The sequence below is a fragment of the Oncorhynchus kisutch genome, linkage group LG5 (genome assembly GCF_002021735.2).
Source record: "Oncorhynchus kisutch isolate 150728-3 linkage group LG5, Okis_V2, whole genome shotgun sequence".
Taxonomy (NCBI): Eukaryota; Metazoa; Chordata; class Actinopteri; order Salmoniformes; family Salmonidae; genus Oncorhynchus; species Oncorhynchus kisutch.
The window spans coordinates 64,542,856-64,563,126 of record NC_034178.2 but is presented as its reverse complement, the minus strand read 5'-3'; the positions used below and the strand labels follow the sequence as shown (position 1 = coordinate 64,563,126).

General features: G+C 41.7%; 2 protein-coding genes across 4 annotated transcripts; one reads left to right on the top strand and one right to left on the bottom strand.

The window, feature by feature from the left end:
• Window positions 1–239: 239 nt before the first annotated feature.
• LOC109891653 (neuronal acetylcholine receptor subunit alpha-4-like) lies at window positions 240–7,790 on the top strand. The gene is made up of 5 exons (XM_031823916.1): window positions 240–267; window positions 2,095–2,246; window positions 2,730–2,839; window positions 5,665–7,015; window positions 7,641–7,790. Exons 1-5 carry the CDS (start codon window positions 240–242, stop codon window positions 7,788–7,790), a joined length of 1,791 nt encoding a protein of 596 aa, XP_031679776.1.
• A 299-nt stretch (window positions 7,791–8,089) lies between these two features.
• On the bottom strand, window positions 8,090–19,494 carry LOC109891415 (NACHT, LRR and PYD domains-containing protein 12). Of its 3 annotated transcripts, none has more exons than XM_020483925.2 (13): window positions 19,422–19,494; window positions 19,117–19,204; window positions 17,571–17,689; window positions 16,730–16,971; window positions 16,411–16,545; window positions 15,815–15,844; window positions 13,487–15,251; window positions 13,015–13,188; window positions 12,227–12,388; window positions 11,769–11,942; window positions 10,509–10,673; window positions 10,278–10,327; window positions 8,090–10,076 (listed from the first exon to the last, which is right to left on the bottom strand). In XM_020483925.2, exons 3-13 carry the CDS (start codon window positions 17,579–17,581, stop codon window positions 9,427–9,429), a joined length of 3,558 nt encoding a protein of 1,185 aa, XP_020339514.1. In that variant the 5' UTR covers window positions 17,582–17,689; window positions 19,117–19,204; window positions 19,422–19,494; the 3' UTR covers window positions 8,090–9,426. The 3 variants fall into 3 exon arrangements, with proteins under 3 accessions (XP_020339514.1, XP_031681532.1, XP_020339515.1); XM_031825672.1 differs by having other exon boundaries at window positions 8,090–9,612; window positions 9,895–10,076; window positions 19,117–19,474; XM_020483926.2 differs by having other exon boundaries at window positions 19,117–19,473.
• Window positions 19,495–20,271: the final 777 nt, after the last annotated feature.

The window sequence follows — 20,271 nt, the reverse complement described above, 5'->3', positions numbered from 1 at the left end:
GTGATCCTAACTGACCTAAGACAGGGAATATTTACTAGGATTAAATGTCAGGAATTGTGAAAAACTGAGTTTAAATGTATTTGGCTAAGGTGTATGTAAACATCCGACTTCAACTGTATGTATATATGTTTTGCAATATCCCAAGTATTCTCAATACATTTAAGAATAATACATGTTGAATATTATCAACAATTTCATAATACATGCCTGTTCTACACATTTCATTTTCTGAACAAAAAATGCCCACACTTTCAGAGAAGCGTACAGGTAGGTGCGTGCAGATGTGTTGTTTTCTCGACCAAACCCAAGAGGTGAAGAATCACCAGGGAAACCAGAGGACATTTCACACTCTCAGGCTGTAGCTAGTGTCACAAAATGGAGGTGTTAGTCATTCTTCCTCTTCTCTGAGAGAAACAAAGCTGGTTTTCCTTATTCATCGGTGATGTTTTCACCTAAAGCTCCGAACTAAATACTTTAGTACGCCACTGTTTTTCTGAGGGAAAGGCTTGATATATTATAATAATGTATATGCATGACTCCTATCATGACAATAAATCACATGCCTTAACTTAGTGCCATAACTAATTGTTGATGTACAGTAGCACATTTTTCAGTCTCGATGATCTTGTACACGATGGCAAAGATGGACAAAAAAGTCCATATAAGTTCCATTTTTACCTGGGAAATACGTTTGCTGAATACATGATCTAATGTTATATTTTTTTATATACAATTTTCCATGTACTTAAAAAAATCTATGTTTTCAAATATGAATATGTATTGTATGGAGAGATAAAACACATTCTAAGGGAACGCATACAATACAGTACAATGTACCAACCCATTTGAAGTGAGAGTGTAAGTGCCTTAGGGTTAAGTGTCCTGGGTTGAAAGAGGACAGGGACTGGCAGCATTTGTCTTGTGTTTGAGTGAAAGGCAGTACCTTCTAAAGAGGACAGAGAGAGACAGAACCATCTGACAGCGTGGTGGCACAAAGGGAAACAGACGGTGGAAGTCCATTTTTTGTGCAACCTGCAGCCAAGGATGTTGTGCTAAAGAGGAGGTTGGATTCCAGAGGAATGTCGGCAGAAACAAATCAACATACAAAAGGGACATGACAACCTTTTGCTCTTTTTTTTTACGCAGAGCGAAAAGAGATTTAAATGCATCATGAACATGAAGAAAGAGCACAGAAGGTGAACATGTAATTGTTTTATGACAACAGTGGACGCAAGCAGATGAAAGAGTTTTCAAATCTGGGTAGAAGAAGAATTTCACATAGTCAAGAAAATGTCTTCGGTCAAGTGTTATCCTCTTGTAGGAATTTTAATGTCTCTTCTTCCCTTTCAAGGTCAGTCCCTTTTAAACTAATGTGTTGTTGATATCCTTATGATAATTGTGATGCACACAAATATATTGTACAAAGTACTTAAAGTTTGAATTAATGTGTATTCCACTTTCAGTCTTGTGTTTAGTATACAGGTGATTTACTGTATAACAATTTAAGAAATCATGCTGCCAAATAGTTGGATGCATCTACTTTTGTGAACAATGGATAGTGAACATTGTAAGGACTGCTAATTACATTTTGAAGTTTAGAGTACATTTAATAATCTAAATTCAGTAAAATAATAATGTTATTTTATTTGATGATAACAGTATCTGTAGTTAAGTATTTATGGTCACACACTTTGGGTTCCTCATACATGGAATCAGCATTTTAGTGTCCTGTTTAAAAGGTATATGTACTGCACATGGGTATATTTCTAGGGAATAGCCCAATGTGGAACATTACAGTAATATGTTGGGAACATTTGAGGTTAACTATGATTCTGTTCCCCACTTCCTCCTCCCCTTCCTTCCCCCTTCCTCCTCCCCTTCCTTCCCCCTTCCTCCTCCCCTTCCTTCCCCCTTCCTCCTCCCCTTCCTTCCCCCTTCCTCCTCCCCTTCCTTCCCCCTTCCTCCTCCCCTTCCTTCCCCCTTCCTCCTCCCCTTCCTTCCCCCTTCCTCCTCCCCTTCCTTCCCCCTTCCTCCTCCCCTTCCTTCCCCCTTCCTCCTCCCCTTCCTTCCCCCTTCCTCCTCCTCCTCCTCCAGTGTGTAGCCACCCCAGGGTGCGGGCTCAGGCAGAGGACAGGCTACTGAGGACTCTGTTCAGCCATTACAACAAACTGGCACGCCCTGTGGCCAATGTCTCTGATGTGGTGCATGTGCACTTTGGGTTGTCCATTGCCCAGCTCATTGACGTGGTGAGGAGGAAATAAAACTTAAAATCCTTCAAAGCCATGCATATGCCTGAGTGCCAAAAATGTTCATTTTAATTTACAAATTATTGTTTGGAGAATACTAATGGTCGATTCAGTCAAATCTGCATTTACACAGTAGCTCTTTTTCTTGAGATCAAATAAAATCAAACAGTGGTTCTGGACTGTACTGTTTGAGTGCATGGTCAGAACTAACACACTTTGAAAACATCGTTATGACAGGGTTCACTGAATCCCAGCCTGTCTATGCAGATACTACAATGAGTAGGTGCATACCATCATCAACCATCTTTATACTGTTTGTCTTTTCTCAAAATCAGGATGAGAAAAATCAAATGATGATCACCAATGTCTGGGTGAAACATGTGAGTCCAATCAAAATGACACAACGTTTCTGTGTCTGAATGATCTATTGTATCTGTAGTGTGATCTGCTCTCACTGAGTTTCTATTGGTCTGTTTCCTCCAGGAGTGGAATGACTACAAGCTCTGCTGGAATCCAAAGGAATACGAGAATGTCACCTCCATGCACATCCCATCCCATCTAATCTGGAGACCAGATATAGTTCTTTACAACAAGTATGTTACGTTTTAATGCTAAGTATGCATGCTAAGTATATACTTTGAAACATGTCCTAAATGTTCACCCATATTAGGAAATTACTTACATGATTCCTTACCTTTAAAAGTTGTTTAATAGTTCCCTTCTGTGTTGTGTGTAGAGTACAGGATGGACTTCTGTCTGGATGGATTTGAGTTTTTATATATAGAAATAACAGGCATTAGTTTCATGTGTCTAAACTGCCTGATGAATAGTAAGGGAGAACTGAGAGGAATGTAACACTTTTCTTTTCCCCCTAATTACTCAGATCAATAGAGCTACAGACACAATATGTTATGTCAAACAAATTATATACAGTGCCTTCAAAGTATTCAGGACCGTTGACTTTTTCCACATTTTGTTACATTACAGACTTCATCTAAAATTTATTAAATAAAACAAATGATTCAGGAATCTACACACAATACCCCATAATGACAAAGCGAAAACAGGTTCATTTATTTTTCTGCAAATGTATTCAAATAAAAAACAGGAAAAACCTGTTTCCAGAAGATTTCAGACCCTTTGATATGAGACTCAGAATGGAGCTCAGATACATCCTGTTTCCATTCATCATCCTTCAGATGTTTCTACAACTTGATTGGAGTCCACCTGTGCCAAACTGAGCAATTGGGGAAGAAGAGCCTTGGTCAGGGTGGTGACCAATAACCTGATGGTCACTCTGACAGAGCTCTAGAGTTCCTCTGTTGAGATGGGGGAACCTTACAGAAGGACAACCATTTCTGCAACAGATGGAAGCCACTTCTCAGTAAAAGGCTAATGACATCCCGCTTGGAGTTTGACAAAAGGCATCTAAAGGACTCTCAGACCATGAGAATCAAGATTCTCTGGTCTAATGAAACCAAGATTGAACTCTTTGGCCTGAATTCCAAGCATCATGTCTGGAGGAAACCTGGCACCATCCCTACGGTGAAGCATGGTGGTGGCAGCATCATGCTGTGGGAATATTTTTCAGCAACAGGGACTGGGAGAATAGTCAGGATCGAGGGAAAGATGAATGGAGCAAAGTACAGAGAGATCCTTGATGAAAACCTGCTCCAGAGCACTCAGGACCTCAGACTGGGGAGAAGGGTGCCTTTCCAACAGGACTACGACCCGAAACACACAGCCAAGACAATGCAGGAGAGGCTTCGGGACAAGTGTCTGAATGTCCTTGAGTGGCCCAGCCAGAGCCTGGACTTGAACCCGATCGAACATCTCTGGAGAGACCTGAAAATAGCTGTGCAGAGACGCTCCCCATCCAAACTGTCAGAGCTTGAGAGGATCTGCAGAGCAGAATGGGAAAAACTCCCCAAATACAGGTGTGCCAAGCTTGCAGCGTCATACCCAAGAAGACTCAAGTTTGTAATCACTGCCAAAGGTGCTTCAACGAATACTGAGTGAGGGGTCTGAATACTTGTTTTTGCTTTGTCATTATGGGGTATTGTGTGTAGATCGATGAGGGAAAAAAACTATTTAAAAAAAAAAGAGGAAGTAAAATGGACAATGCAACAAGTTCACAGGAAATGGACCAAACCATTTTACAGTTCAAAGTTCATATTTTCTTATACCAACTCTTATGATCTTAGATGATAGGTACAGGTAGATTTTACTATTATACCAACATAGTCATGGAAATATAATACGGCAATACCACAGCAGATCATTATTTCTGAAATAGAATAATCCCTAAAGTGACCTGATTGACCCAGTCCACTCTAAGATCATCCTGCCCAATCAACAGTGCCAGTCAACAATAGCGTTGCATGGGTAAAATCCCTGGAGAAGCCAAGCAAGAAAAATTCCATATTACAACCTGTGTTGTGATAATTGCGTTGTTTGCTCTATAACCTGTTAGTTCATATGCCTTGTAACCATGATGTAAGACCTAAGGCCGAGACAATAAGAAGACACAGTGGCAGAATAAATTCAACCACACCTTTGTTTCATCACAAAACCAGAGAGAAACATCTGTCTGGTGAAGTCCACACAACAAACAGTTACATGACAACAGCATGTTCAAGAAAGTTTCCAACATTTTCTAACTACTAAACAACTATTGATTAGAACCATGGAGAGTTACCGCAACTCGCAAAGAAAACAAGCCCTGCCTCCACTTTTCCAGCACCATTTCAACATAATCTATTCACCTATGTTAAGTCTACTACAATGGCTAAAAGATGGAAGGACCATCCACACCTGAGCTCACTCAGTTTAGCTCAACGCTGATTGGCTATTATTTTAAAATAAAACAAATTCAAGGGAGGCCAAATGCTCGTTGGCTTCCCTTGCAATCTATGCTACTGGCGGCAACATCATAGACATAGATGAGCTACACATACAGAGACAGAGGAGCGCTGTTTCATTCGCTTGGATGCTTTCCCCGGTGAGATATATTCAGCCTCTTGCGAATTGAAGGAAATGTATGAAACACAAAGAGACGAAAGATACAAAATAATGTATATTTTCTTATTTTTTTCAATGTCAATTTTTGAGTGAAGCCCGACTTCACTTGGCTTCACTTGGCATCCATGAATACACGCCACTAAGAGTCTAAGTGTCGTACCCCTGGTATATCTAAATAAAATTGTATTTTTTTATGTGGCGAACCCACTGCAATTCGACTTCACTAGGACATGCTGCAATACAAACTTAATGTTTGTATATATAGCCACAGCCACTCTTTTCTACCATTGATGACTAAAAAACTATGAGAGTGGACGGGCAATTTATCTTTATTGTCTAATCTGTCAGGCCATTCCTTAACATACAATCAAGCTCTATCATGCCTTCTTATCTCTAGTGCAGATGGTGATTTCTCCGTGACCCACCTGACCAAGGCCCACCTGTTCCACGACGGGCGCATCAAGTGGGTTCCCCCGGCCATCTACAAGTCCTCCTGCAGCATCGACGTCACCTTCTTCCCTTTCGACCAGCAGAACTGCACCATGAAGTTTGGCTCGTGGACCTACGACCGCACCAAGATCGACCTAATCAGCATGGCGGGCAATGTGGACCAGATGGACTACTGGGAAAGTGGCGAGTGGGTGCTGGTGGACGCCGTGGGCAACTACAACATCAAGAAGTACGAGTGCTGCCACGAGGTCTACTCTGACATCACCTATTCCTTCATCATCCGGAGACTACCGCTGTTCTACACCATTAATCTGATCGTGCCCTGCCTGCTGATCTCCTGCCTGACTGTCCTGGTGTTCTATCTGCCCTCTGACTGTGGAGAGAAGATCACCCTGTGTATCTCTGTGTTGCTGTCTCTCACCGTCTTCCTCTTGCTTATTACCGAGATCATCCCGTCCACCTCGCTGGTTATCTCGCTCATCGGGGAGTACCTCCTCTTCACCATGATCTTCGTCACCCTTTCCATCAGCATCACCATCTTCGTGCTCAACGTACACCACCGCTCGCCGCGCACGGACACCATGCCCCGCTGGGTGCGCCGCGTCTTCCTGGACGTTGTCCCCGGATTCCTGTTCATCCGGCGGCCTGCCGCGGTCAAGGACAACAAGAAGAGGCTGGCGGAGGCCATGCAGAAGAGGGCCATGCTATGGGGTGAGCTGGAGGCTGAGCTGGAGGTCCAGGAGATCCTGGCCCGCTCCCCTTCTCTCTTCTTGGGCCGACCCATGGAGGGTTCCCTGCCCCCCAAGCTTCCCCAGCAACAGCAGCAGCCCCTGGACAAGTCCAGCCAGTACTCCATCCTCCCAGAGGAGCCGACCACCTCGTCCCAGCCAGGCTGCTCTTCTCTGTTCCTCCACCCTCTCTTCCCACCCAGGGACAAGCACCACGCGGCCAGGCCCAAGATGCGTTCCCTCAGCTTACAGTACGGCCTGGGTGAGAGGGAGCAGCCCCAGACCAGCATCCGCTGTCGCTCGCGCAGCATCCAGTACTGCTGCCTGCATGAGGAAGTCTCCTCCATGGGTAACGGCATGCAGCGGCCTCTCTCTCAACACCCATCCCTGATGGAGGAGAGGAAGCAGAGCTGCTCAGCTGTCTGCAAGTATCACTCAGGCCTGGCCAAGGAAGCCAAAGCAATGACCAAGGACCAGCGGCTCCTCGTCTTATCCCCGTCCATGAAGATGGCCATGGAAGGTGTGCAGTACATCGCAGACCACCTCCGTTCAGAGGATATCGACTTCTCTGTAAGCAAGGGTCTCATCATTAACATGTAAACTGAGGAGGCAGATCTATAAGCACAGACCCAGGCCCCTTCAGTTTATCTACAGTATTTGCACTCTGAAAATAGAGAATATGGTGCGTCAGGGCACCCTCAGTTTTAGCAATTTGTATGCTGACATATTGTTTATTTCTACGGATAATTATTTAAAATATATCAAAAAAGGTACATGGCACAAAACTCAATCGGGCTTTACAGTTAGGAATGCCAGTGGATACAGGACTTGGCATTTGCCGCACAATGCCATATATTTCAGAGCACAATGCTGCATACTGTATTTCAATGGTGCGGCAGGGTAGCCTAGTGGTTAGAGTGTTGGACTAGTAACCGGAAGGTTGCAAGTTCAAATCCCCGAGCTGACAAGGTACAAATCTGTCGTTCTGCTCCTAAACAGGCAGTTACCCACTGTTCCTAGGCCGTCATTGAAAATGAGAATTTGTTCTTAACTGACTTGCCTAGTTAAATAAAGGTAAAAAAAAAAAAAAAAAAATGTTGAACAACCCGAACCGTAGGAACACAAATTCTATCAATTTCAACAGTGATTCATTTTGTGTTTGAAGTAACTAAAAACGATTTCTGTCATTATTCAGGTGAAGCAGGAGTGGAAGTACGTGGCTATGGTCCTAGACCGGATCTTTCTGTGGTTGTTCATCTTGGTGTGTCTCCTGGGGACCCTCGGACTCTTCGTCCCTCCCTGGCTGGCTGGAATGATAGACCTGTCTGACTCCAAACACTTCTGAAGCCATTGACCCTATGCACATTCAAGTTGTACAACTGATGAACAACTCACTTGCCACAATTTTGTTCTGCACAACATTAATTACACAAGCATTGTGGAGACACTGCACAATGCTTGTGTAAACATTTGTGTGCAGAAAATATCAGTTGTAATGACAACCATTGTGTCAAATGCATTGTATATCAGTTGTGCAGACCTGAGTGTGAACAGGGCCATGGCGGATGTGACCAATGGACAAGAAACCTTCTCATTAATTAATGAATTGTGAAAAGGCATTTGTAGATAAAAAGTGACACATAATTGTTTTGGCAATGCTTTATTTTCCAGAAGCCAGCAGATGAAGCCAAAGGTCTCTAATGTGAAGGACTGAGAAGTTACATTGGGATTGTGGAAACATAGCGGTAACTGCCAAAATAATGAAAACAATTGAGAAAATGTGGTATACAAAGTATATTGAAAGCAGGTGCTTCCATACAGGTGTAGTTCCTGAGTTAATTAAGCAAATAACATCCCATCATGCTTAGGGTCATGTATAAAAATGCTGGGCAGGCCATTATTTTGGCTACTATGGCTCTGCCCCATAGAATGACAATGCTGCCATCCACAGGGCATGAGTGGTCACTGAATGGTTTGATGAGCATGAAAATTATTTAAACCATATGCCATGGCTTTTTTAGTCACCAGATCTCAACCCAATTGAACACTTATGGGAGATTCTGGAGCGGGGCCTTGAGACAGGGTTTTCCATCAACAAAACATCAAATAATGGAATTTCTTGTGGAAGAATGGTGTCTCATCCCTCCAATAGAGTTACACTAGAATCTATGCCAAAGTGCATTGAAGCTGTTGGTGTATGTTGGTGTTCCCTTTATTTCGGCATTTACCTGTATCTCTACCTGATACTATCCGGAAACAATAGGAATAATAAGCAAATAAATGTTTAGACAATTATGTTTAAAAACAGCTTTAATAAAGCATTAGAGCATCATTTCTAACAATATTTAAGCTAGTTTAAAACACAGAGCCTTAGGCTAAGTTTACAAAGGCAGTCCAATTCTAATCATTTGTCCAATTACTGGCAATGTTCTGATTGGTCAAAATATTAAAATTGGGCTGCCTGTGTAAACTCAGCTAAAGTAGCCTAGATGGGACATATTTTAATATCCAAACAAGGAACCTTATTCTTTCACAGAAGAGAACATAGAGGATAGTGGCTCCGTCCGGTAACAGTGGGTGAAGGTAAATACTGTACATACTCTTGGAAATTAGGTCTCAACAATATTCCTCTACTTCTAGCATTAAGTCATTTATACCTGAAACCTACGCCTATTCAATCCAGCTGTGCCCTACAGTAGCTACTATGTTCCGTAGGTGGTATTTTCCTAAAGCTGTAAGGTTTAACATGCTCTTAAATCTTGTTGTAATCAACACATTTTCACGTTGACTTTCACGTTTTTATCCTCTTTCTCTGTGCTGTAGTGCTGTTGTTTTTTCACTTGCAAGAAAACTAAAATTCACAATGCATACGTTTTTCCCTCTCGTGAATGTTATTGTGATTTCTTCAGGGTCACCTTACGATTGAAACATCTACCACAATCATTGTGTCAAATTAGCAATAGAGAAACATTTGTGCTTCTTCAATTTCTGTAATGGAAAAGATCTTTATGAAGAACTCCTCCAATTAAGGAAATACCACCCATTTCTTGAAATTCTTCCACCGATGGCCTCTTAGCCTCTACAGGATTACTGGCAACCCCAAAAGACACTGAGGAGTTTGTACTCTGGATTCCAAACGCTGGATAGAGGGGCTCAGTGAATGTGGTCTGAAAAGTGTAAAGGTGGGTCATTGTGTCAGAGGAGACCTCATAGAAGGAGACAGTTCCAGCAGGATGGTCCAAAAACACTCCTACTCTCTTGTTTTTCTCAGATAGCTTTGGAGGGGAGGTTATTTTAGTGGTTTCATTATTGTAGTCGGCAGAGTCATGGTACTTAGAGCAGGCAAGACACCAGGAATTGCCATTGGATCCAAGCTTACAGACACGACCATTTCCTTTTCTGCTGATTCCTTTATATGCCACTCCTATGACAGTCAAGTGCCCACTCACCTCTGCCTCCCAGTAATGGCGCCCACTCAGACCCTCTGTACACAGCACCTGTGGACAGTCAAATCTTTCGGGGTGGTCAGGATACAGGTGCTGCTGTCGAACCCCTGTCACCTGTCTGTTTCCTTGAGACAGAGATAGGAGTCTGCTTACTGTGTTTAGGTCTAGAGTGGGCTCACAGGCATCTGTGGATGAAAAGAGAGGTTTAGAGGAGGGGAAATAAGCTGGATCAACCCAATGTGTCCGTGTGTTTAAGTCACGGGTGGGTCTGAACTACCTCATCACTAAAGTGTCTTACCTCCACTACATGTACAGGAATAATGAATGTGTTCTTTTAGTACATTGACCAAAATAGATTAGATGTTAAAACAAAGAAACATACATACACTTCTTAAGCAGCTGTGGTTCTATCCAGATCTCTTCATTATGGTCCACACTGTGGCAGAGGAACAGAGAGTGAGTGAGTGAGTGAGTGAGTGAGTGAGTGAGTGAGTGACAAGGAATCAAGTAAAGTGTTGCCATTGGAATTACTGAAGGTCAGAATTCAATCTTGTGGTTCAAATAGGAGAGAAATATGCATACAAATGAAAAGATTGGCACAGATTTACTGCACTAACTTGAGATTACAATGGGCCTCCTCCAGTTTAGCAGAAAGAAGCTTCACGCCTGAGTCTCCTGGGTGATTGAAGCTCAGGTCCAACTCTCTCAGGTGGGAGGGGTTTGACCACAGAGCTGAAGCCAGAACAGCACAGCCTTCCTCTGTGACTTTACAGAATGACAGCCTGCAGAGAAAAACAATTCTGGGTTTTACAACATGACTGAGGCTGGTGAGAGCTCTTTTCAGAGATACACTACTGTTAAAGCATTTACATCTACATGTTGGTTATTTAGCAGACTGTCATGATCGTCTAATGAATAAATGGACCAAGGCGCAGCGTGCATAGAGTTCCAAATGTTTAATTAATGAAACTTACCAAAACAATACAGAACAAAAACTAACGTGACGCTATGCAGTGCTCACAAGCAACAATACATAAACAAGATCCCACACCAAACAGGTGGGAAAAGTCTGCCTAAATATGATCCCCAATCAGAGACAACAATAGACAGCTGCCTCCGATTGGGAACCATACCAAGCCAACTTAGAAATAAATAAACTACAATGCCCACCCTAACCAAAATAGAGAATAAAGGATCTCTAAGGTCAGGGCATGACACAGGCACGCTTATCCAGCATTCAAATAGGGTAGGTAAGAGAACCACATATCACAGTCATTGTAAGTATAAACTTTCTAAAACATCTATCAGAGAAATCAGAGCAAGTGAGGAAAGACAAGTGTTAGAGCAAGAAAGACAGTAAGGTGTTTTTATGATCTAGGGCTAGATGACATCAGAATGACATACGCATAGCTTTGTTTTGGCAGTGTCAAAGGTGGAACTGCGTTAGAGCTGTCAAATCCACAATCAGCTCATTGCGTTACCTGATCACAGACACTGCCATTGGATACAACCAAACCACACCTGACTATAATCCGACAAATCCCATGCAGCCGCGTTACAAACACTCAAATTAGACTGATGCATAAATCCCCCATCTAAATGAACATGAAAACATGCATTAGCCTCACATCAATGGTTTGACATTGGAGAGTCATTATTTCTAACATCGATAGAGCCTACACTTTCTAGCGCCATTTTGAACATCTAACACAGTAGGGATATAAGAAAGGGACTGGTTTGTGACACACAAGAGCAGCTGCTCACCGATATGTCACCTCATACTGCAGTTACACCTCCAACACTGGTTGACGCTGGTTAACACTCAATCTGATTGAATCCAAGCCATAGTAATATACAGTATGTTTGTAAATACTGACCTCAGTATCTCTAGTCTACAGATTTGTTGGCCTAGTCCAGCAGAGAGCAACTTCACTCCTGAATCCTGCAGGTCATTGTGACTCAGGTCCAGCTCTCTCAGGTGAGAGGAGGTTGAGCTGAGAGCTGAGGCCAAGTCTTCACAACAGTCTTCTGTCAGACAACATCGATTCAGCCTAAATGAGAGAAATAATAATATTACAACACACTAGGCAACAAGGGGCGGCAGGGTAGCCTAGTGGTTAGAGTGTTGGACTAGTAACCGGAAGGTTTCAAGTTCAAATCCCCGAGCTGACAAGGTACAAATCTGTCGTTCTGCCCCTGAACAGGCAGTTAACCCACTGTTCCTAGGCCGTCATTGAAAATAAGAATTTGTTCTTAACTGACTTGCCTGGTTAAATAAAGGTAAAAAAAAAAAAAGTAGCCATAAAAAGAGGAAAATCACAAAGTAATGACTGACCTCAGTTTCTCCAGTTTACAGTGTAGGCTCAACAATCCAGCAGCAAGCAGCTTCACTCCATAATCCTTCAGTCTGTTGTAACTCAGGTCCAACTCAATAAGAGATAGGTTAAGAGAGACCAATATTTCACAAGACTCCCCTGTGATGCCACAGCCAGTAAGTCTATAAAGATGTGAGAACATACCATTGAAACAGGCTGGGATGAACTTCCCAAAAACATAAACATCATCTTTAGCATTATTGTTCGTCCATTTTCTACCAGTGTACTTTTAAGACAACAATAGATGATCAACGAAAACAGAATGCATTAGAGCTTGCTCTGAAAATTAACCTCAAAGGGATTGTTTGGGATATTGGCAACGATGCCCTTTATCTACTTCCCAAGAGTCAGTTGTACTTGTGTAAACCATTTTTATGTCTCTGTGTTCAGTGTGATGGACGTTGCCAACTTGCGTTAGCGCAATTGCTAACTTGAAACTAGCTTTAGGGCAAGCAAATGCTACTGTAGTTAGCATTGGCCTCTAACTTCCTTTACACTGTACAGTCATATAAATGGTATTCACAAGATTATCTGACTCTGGGGAAGTAGATAAAGTTCCAAACTATGTCTTTTAACAAAACAATCCAACAATGTTACAGTTTCTGGTTTTCTTAAAACTTCTTAAAGCATTGTAGGTTAAGGGCTTGTAATTCAGCATTTCACTGTAAGGACTACACCTGTTGTATTCGGCGCATGTGTCAAATACAATTTGATTTGGTGATATAAAGATGTCTCCAAATGTACTGACCTCAGTGTCTCCAGTTTGCAGTGTGGATCCTCCAGTCCAGCAAAAAGTATAAACTCTCCATCATCAAACAGCTCACTGTTCCTCAGGTCCAACTCTCTCAGAGGTGAGTATGCAGATTGGAGAACGGAGGCCAGTGTGTCACAGACCTGATTTGAAAGAGTACAGCCAGACAGTCTGCAGAAACAGAGAACATATCATTTCAGTCTGATGTTGTGCAGGCCATGGCAAACTGTTGAATCCTATTTTATTTGGTGTCTGCTGAGTAGGATCGGTTCATAATAACTTGATCTCATGCAACCTGTTGTTCTGATAAAAAAATATCTATATATAAGTGAAATGAAAGCAAACGCACACAAATGGTTAGGGCTATTAGGTCTCTCACCATACATACATAATGAAAAATGTGGACTAGAATTATTCAGATTTCATAATTTTCTGGTATGTGTGAGATTAGTCTTGACTGAAGCCTTACATTGCCTTTCTGCAGTTTCTTACAGCTGGGAGCAGTCTGTCATGCCCCTCCTCTGATGTGTTGTATTTCACCAGGTCAAACTCATCCTGCACCTCCTCTGACATCAGAAGCACATAGGCCAGTGCTGAGCAGTCAGCAGGTGACAGTTCTTCTCCAGACTCAAGGAACTTCTGAACATTCTCCTGAACTGAATTGTCCTTCATCTCAGTCAAACAGAGGAAAAGGTTGATGTACCTTTCAGGTGACACATGATGTGCACCAGGATTCTTGAGGTATTTTCTAATCTCCTCAACAGTCTCTGAGCTGATCTTTGTCTTTGGCAGTAGGCCTTGCAACAATCTCTGATTGGAATCCAGTGTTATGCCAACAAGGAAGCGGAGGAATAGGTCCAGGTGTCCATTTAGACTATTCATGGCTTTGTCCACCATCATCTTCAGCAACTCATGCAAGGGAAGCGCTGCAGAAGTATTCTCCAGGAAAGACTCAAGGGCCTTGATGTTGTTGCTCACACAGCAGTGAAAGACATGCAGTGCAGCAAGGAACTCCTGAAAGGTCAGGTGCACAAAGCAGTACACCTTTGAATACAACCCACACTCTTCTTTCAGGAATTCTGTGCAAAACTCTGAGTATGTTGAGGCTTCACTAACATCAATCCCACAGTTTCTCAGGTCTTCCTCATCGAATATGATATTGCCCTCTTGCAGCTGTTCAAATGCTAATCGTGCCAGGTTCAAAATGAAGATTTTCTTTGATGCCAAGATCTTCTGTCTATCCCTCTCATTCTGCCCCTGATACTTTTCATTTGCCAGGTTTATCTGAATGACCATGAGGCGAGCGTACATCTCAGTCAGAGTTGTAAGGATCTCTCCTCTCTCATTTCTCTGTCTACAAAACACATCCTCTAGAACCTTTGCAGTGATCCAACAGAAGACTGGTATGTGGCACATGATGTGGAGGCTCCTTGATGTCTTTACATGTGTTATGATTTTGTTGGCTAGTTTCCCTTCACCGAATCTCTTCTTAAAGTATTCTTCTCTCTGCGTGTCAGTGAATCCTCGTACTTCTGAAATCCGGCTGACCAAGTCGCGGGGAATCTGATTTGCTGCTGCTGGTCTGGAGGTTATCCAGAGGAGCGCTTTGGGACACAGAGTCCCCTTGATGAGGTTAGTCAGCAACTCGTCTACTGATGAGATCTGTGTCATATCAAACAGTGTCTCGTTGTTCTGGAAATCCAAGGGAAGTCTGCTTTCATCCAGACCATCAAAGATGAACAGAACTTCACCATCAGTGTAGTTCTTTACATCTTCTATCTCAGAAAGTTCAGGGTGAAAGCCATTTAAAAGTCCATGAAGACTGCATTGTTTTTTAATCAGATTCAACTCTCTGAAAGGAAGCACAAATATGAAATCTACATCTTGATTGGCTTGTCCTTCTGCCCAGTCGACGATGAACTTCTTCACTGAGACCGTTTTTCCTATTCCAGCGATGCCCTTCGTCAGCACAGTCCTTATGCGTTCCTCTTCTCCATGTGATTGTTTAAAAATGTTATTACAGTCGATAAGGGTGTCTGGTGATGTTTTTCTCCTGGATGTATATTCAATCTGCCGAACCTCATGTTCTTTATTAACCCCTTCACACTCTCCCTGTGTGATGTAGAGCTGTGTGTAAATCCTATTAAGGGGAGTTTGATCTACTGCAGTGCCTTCTAACACCAATGCAAACTTCTTCCTCAGACTGGCTTTGTATGTCTTGAGAATATCATTCACTAGAATGAAATGTAAACAAAAAAATGAAGTTCAAGTTATGAAGTAAAGCACCTTACTCTTATTGTAACCCTCTTTTGAATAAGTTTACTCTGTCACTCAGAAGCCACTCAAAGTCTCATAACAAAAATTCATGTGGAGTATATTGCTCCAGCTAACTGATTCTGAGATTCAAACTTATATCACCATTTTGAATTAACACCAGCTCAAAATATATTTATGCTAAGTTGAATGAATTAGATCTGGGGAAAATGCCTAAATCTGTGGTGTTGTTTTTTTGTGCTGTCAAATACCAGGTTGTATGGTACGCCTGGGGCAGGCGTAATGAACTGATACTCAACTCACTGGAGAAACAAAAGAGAGAAAAGACAGAGACTGAGTTAAAGTAGTCCACCATTCTATTCCTAAAGAGGACAATCATCATTGATATAAGGTGTCAGGAAATTGAATGTGCACAATAAAGTGTATAGGGCCATACTTTAGTAGTATATAGAACAGTAGCAACACTTGATGGAGAATAGGCAGTAGATTGAATTACAAGAAATACAATGTTTGATGCCTTACCCTTGTTGTGTGGAACAGCTATGTGGGGCTTCTAGAAATAATAAAGAAAAACGATAATTATTGTAGGAATCCTACAGTTCTGAATATGAATTTATGGAATCCTGGAGTAAGTAAATCAACCGACTGACAACACATCAGCTACCATCTGACCTGGGCAGAGAATAGTTGTAAATACCAACTTTTCAAATACTTACTGTAAGGTAGTCAAATATAGTTTACATAGAGTTTCAACTTAAAGGCAACTTTTTTCTTCGATGTTCAAATGCAGGTCTCAAAAAAACTAATCATATCTGAAAGTATTTTGAATAACTCTCAGAAAACCAAATAATATTTGAAAGTATTTGATTATATGCAAGTTATTTGAAAAAAAAAGGATTTGATGGCTGCCAAATACTGTATTCAAATAGTTGTAGTCACCTCCAAAGTAACTATTTGTTCCCCAGGGAAAATAGTTACTTTCCACAAAGCATAGTTAAAACTATAGTTATCCCAGGTCTGCACAACACAACACAACATAACATCTGACCTGAGATGTTTCACTAAAACCGGTATCTGTTCATACAGACATCAACTGTGTGAGAATGATAAAGTGTTCACCTGTTTTTGGCACAGTGATGATGATGTCTCTTACAGTAGAGTTGTAGATGAATGGGGCGATGATAGTGCTTCCATCCTGAGCTCTAATGGAGGTTGGGATAGAAACTACTCTATGCTCCTCAACATGCTGGTCTTCTGTTAATTGACAATCAAACAGAACAACATTGGCATAGTGACTTGAAAATTGGTGGTGAACATTCTTATTGCACGTAGATCCAAATGTACTTGGTCAATCATTTTGAGCCATAAACACTTTAAGGATACTTTTTCTTACAAATAAATCTGAAAAATTATCATAATTTTCAAAAAGGTGTCTTACTTTCTTGGTGTCTAATACCATGTTGTTGTAGTAGGTTCGGTTCAGAATGTGTTCTGGATCTCTTTCCACACTCGGGGCAGCCAGGGTCTCCTGATGGAGCAGGCTGGTCCCTGTAGCTGCCGATGCACTGTCTGCACACTCTGTGTCCACAGTTAAAAGAGACGGGGTCTCTCAGCCCCTGCTCACACACTGAACAGCTGGACTGATGCTCGTTCAGACCTGCTCTCCAGCTCCACTCACCGCTGAGAGAGAGAGAAGAGCTATTCAGTGTGTTTGTGTGTGTGTACTTGTTTTCCTACATTATCAGGACCTCATTGTCCTAACATTTCACCATAATGTCCTGAAAAGAAAAGAAAACAAGTCAGGACATTTTTCAGGTCGTGAATTTGTTCAAATGCTATTTTAAGCTTTAGGGTTAATTTTAGGTTTTTGGGATTAAGATTAGGGTTAGGGTTAGGTGTAAGGTTAGGAAAAATAGGATTTTTAATGTTCAAGCATTTGTACAGTCCAAAAACTTAGTTTTGTGCGTGAGTGTCATGTGTCTGTCACATGTCGTTGTGGCTTTATTGAGGGATGTTGACGCAACATAAAAGACTGAAACAAATAAAGACAGGAAGAACGACCAAATTAAGAAAGCTTGTGCCATCCCTCTGCTGTGGCGAAACTGCCTGCTGAGCCAGCACGAGTGTTTAGCAATCAATACTATTAATAGGAAGTCATTGTTTATTTTGATGACAGGCGTGCACACGCAGGGTGTTGTATTGTCGGGAGGTAGAATAAACATGTGTATACGCCCATGTATCCACCTCTTCTTCAGTACCCATAGAGGACAAAAACCCACCTGTGTTCCATTACAGCGGATTTTACTCAGCACATGCAGTTGGATCCTTCATCATTGTAGACCTTCGACATAATTTCAACAATGTCTGTCACATCGCCTCTTGGGATGGGTGGGAAGTCCTACAGAGTCACAGAAGAACCAACTCATCTCCAGGACAACCAGAAGGTCTATAAGGGAGTGTGTCATGTTGACAAGCTGAAACATACACATTAGCATGGCCACCAGATGAGAACTAAACTCTGTAAAACTGAGACTCATAACCAATTTATTTCTCTCTATCATTACTTCAGAACTAAAGGGCGCAATTTTGCTCTTTTCAGAACTCACTTTCTTTTACAGAATAAATCCATAGCAGCAACGTTTCGGTCCGGAGCAGGGAGATCTTTATTTGATTATTTCTTACACACAGTGGGACAAACACAGGTGTCCCACTCTAAATAAAACTAGTTTTGACGCAGTGGAGCTGTGCCCTTTGCTTTTGTTCTATCAATTTGGTGAACAAATATGTTGTTTTTCTCTAAAAGGGCAGCACTTATACAATCAATAGTGCTTTGCACATCCCAGGCTGACTATATTTCAGATGCCTGCCAGATCTCACAACGCCACCACTGTTTTTATAATAGACACGTTCCAGACAAACTACATTTCAGGCATTACATTGCATTAACCAATGGTTGTGTGCCACGTCCTTGACTATGTATTCGGGCATCAGATTGCTATATCATAAGATGTGGTTGGCTGATATGTTAAATACCAATCCATGTGTTGTGAGATCTGGCAGCTAGGCGTCCACAATGCAGTCGGCCTGGAACACGGCACCATCTTAAACTGCATTCTCTAGGTATGTGTTATCTACGGATATCTTACATAACATGGACACGTGATAAAAGAACACTTTGTTCGACTGGCCTGGCCTAAAGAGAGGTATGTGCACAGTCTAGCCACATGCTATTAACGTCATGTTGACGGTTGGCATGCAGCCATACCAATATTTCTAGTTTTGTCAAGTGGGCAGCTTGAAAGCCTGAGACCCACACTGAAAACAAGTGTTGTATAAAAAACAACATTATTGTGTTATTCTCTATTTGATTTGTCCTTTATTAACTGTACAATTATTTACTCTGATCAGTCTCATTGCACAAATACCAATCTGTCTGGATACGTTGAGGTTTATATGTCTCTTCCTGATAAATAACTTGGTTACTGTAAAACTTCTGTCAATCATTAGCCACAGTGGTGAGTAGCCAAATGCATTACAGAAAACAGTTGAACAATTCCTAAGCCATGACGTCTGGAGCAGTAATACTTTACATCAGAGTAGAGGTATTACTATATCATGTGGACAACAATGAAATGCATTACTGGGCCAATAAGCAATCTCCAAAGCACATTCCAGTTCAACCCGCCACAACAGTATGTGCCCACAACTTCGTTGCCTAGGTCATAGTGAATCCTGTATTATAAAACCAAACATTTTCCTTTTTAAGAAAACAAAAACTAACCAACTGGAAATGTATAGTGATATCATCTGGTCTGTTCTGCTTACCCTCTGTTCGTTTGATGGTTATGATGTGCGATTTTCTTCCTGCTTATTGTCTGGAGCAGTAATACTTTACATCAGAGTAGAGGTATTACTATATCATGTGGACAACAATGAAATGCATTACTGGGCCAATAAGCAATCTCCAAAGCACATTCCAGTTCAACCCGCCACAACAGTATGTGCCCACAACTTCGTTGCCTAGGTCATAGTGAATCCTGTATTATAAAACCAAACATTTTCCTTTTTAAGAAAACAAAAACTAACCAACTGGAAATGTATAGTGATATCATCTGGTCTGTTCTGCTTACCCTCTGTTCGTTTGATGGTTATGATGTGCGATTTTCTTCCTGCTTATTACACCCAAGACTTCCTGAGTCTGACTGGTTTGGTTTCAGTTATTGTCAGGTTGATATTGACTGTACTTATCAACAGTCCGTCCTTACAAGCGCCAATCTGCATTTATTTTCTCTCTCTCTCTCTATTTACATTTCCAAATCAAGTGAAATAGAAAATAAGGCCGAGCAAAGTTGAATTATAAACAAACAGTCGGTTAAATTCATGGTTAATGCATCATTTTCAGATATATTAAAAGTGATTAAGAGACGAAACAACAATGTCATTGAACCAATTCACTGTCCAGAGATCAGGGCATTCATCAGCAAAGACTGATAGTATTTTGGACAACCAAATTGAAGTCAAAATTATTGATGAAATCGAAGTGTGTCATCTGTAGGGTGATTTGAGATTCATAATTTACATTTTACCGGTACTAACAGTAGTCTAGGCCAACCGTTAACACCAAGATGGAATGCATTTGAAGTGATGGTGCGCCGCCAAGAACAGCTAGCATGTCCTGCAAAGTACATTACCATTGGCACGCGCACACTAATTTGTGCAGATCTGCAGCTCCACAATGACGTGATCGACTATCTACAAGGTGGGGGCTTCTTGTGGTAGCCAGACGAGACAATCGAAGGAGGATGCGATGAGCAAAGTTACTGGGCTCAAATTTAGTCGAGCTTGCTCTATATAGATTGATGCTTCTAATTGTGCATGTCAAGAACAATTTTTTTTATTTTGATGATGATAGGCTATACTCTATGGCTGGATGTATGTATTTTTTCCAATTCCACATGAATTTGCCAGACCTAACTTGAT

Excerpts from the sequence above, each read along its gene's own strand:
- LOC109891653 (XM_031823916.1), top strand. The coding sequence starts at position 240 with ATGCCCACACTTTCAGAGAAGCGTACAG. Across the intron at positions 2,840-5,664 it reads GATATAGTTCTTTACAACAA|TGCAGATGGTGATTTCTCCG; the intron begins GTATGTTACGTT and ends TCTTATCTCTAG. Across the intron at positions 7,016-7,640 it reads CAGAGGATATCGACTTCTCT|GTGAAGCAGGAGTGGAAGTA; the intron begins GTAAGCAAGGGT and ends GTCATTATTCAG.
- LOC109891415 (XM_020483925.2), bottom strand. Across the intron at positions 15,252-15,814 it reads TAGCTGTTCCACACAACAAG|TGAATGATATTCTCAAGACA; the intron begins GGTAAGGCATCA and ends ATTTCATTCTAG. Across the intron at positions 10,077-10,277 it reads ACCACAGCTGCTTAAGAAGT|ATGCCTGTGAGCCCACTCTA; the intron begins GTATGTATGTTT and ends TTTCATCCACAG.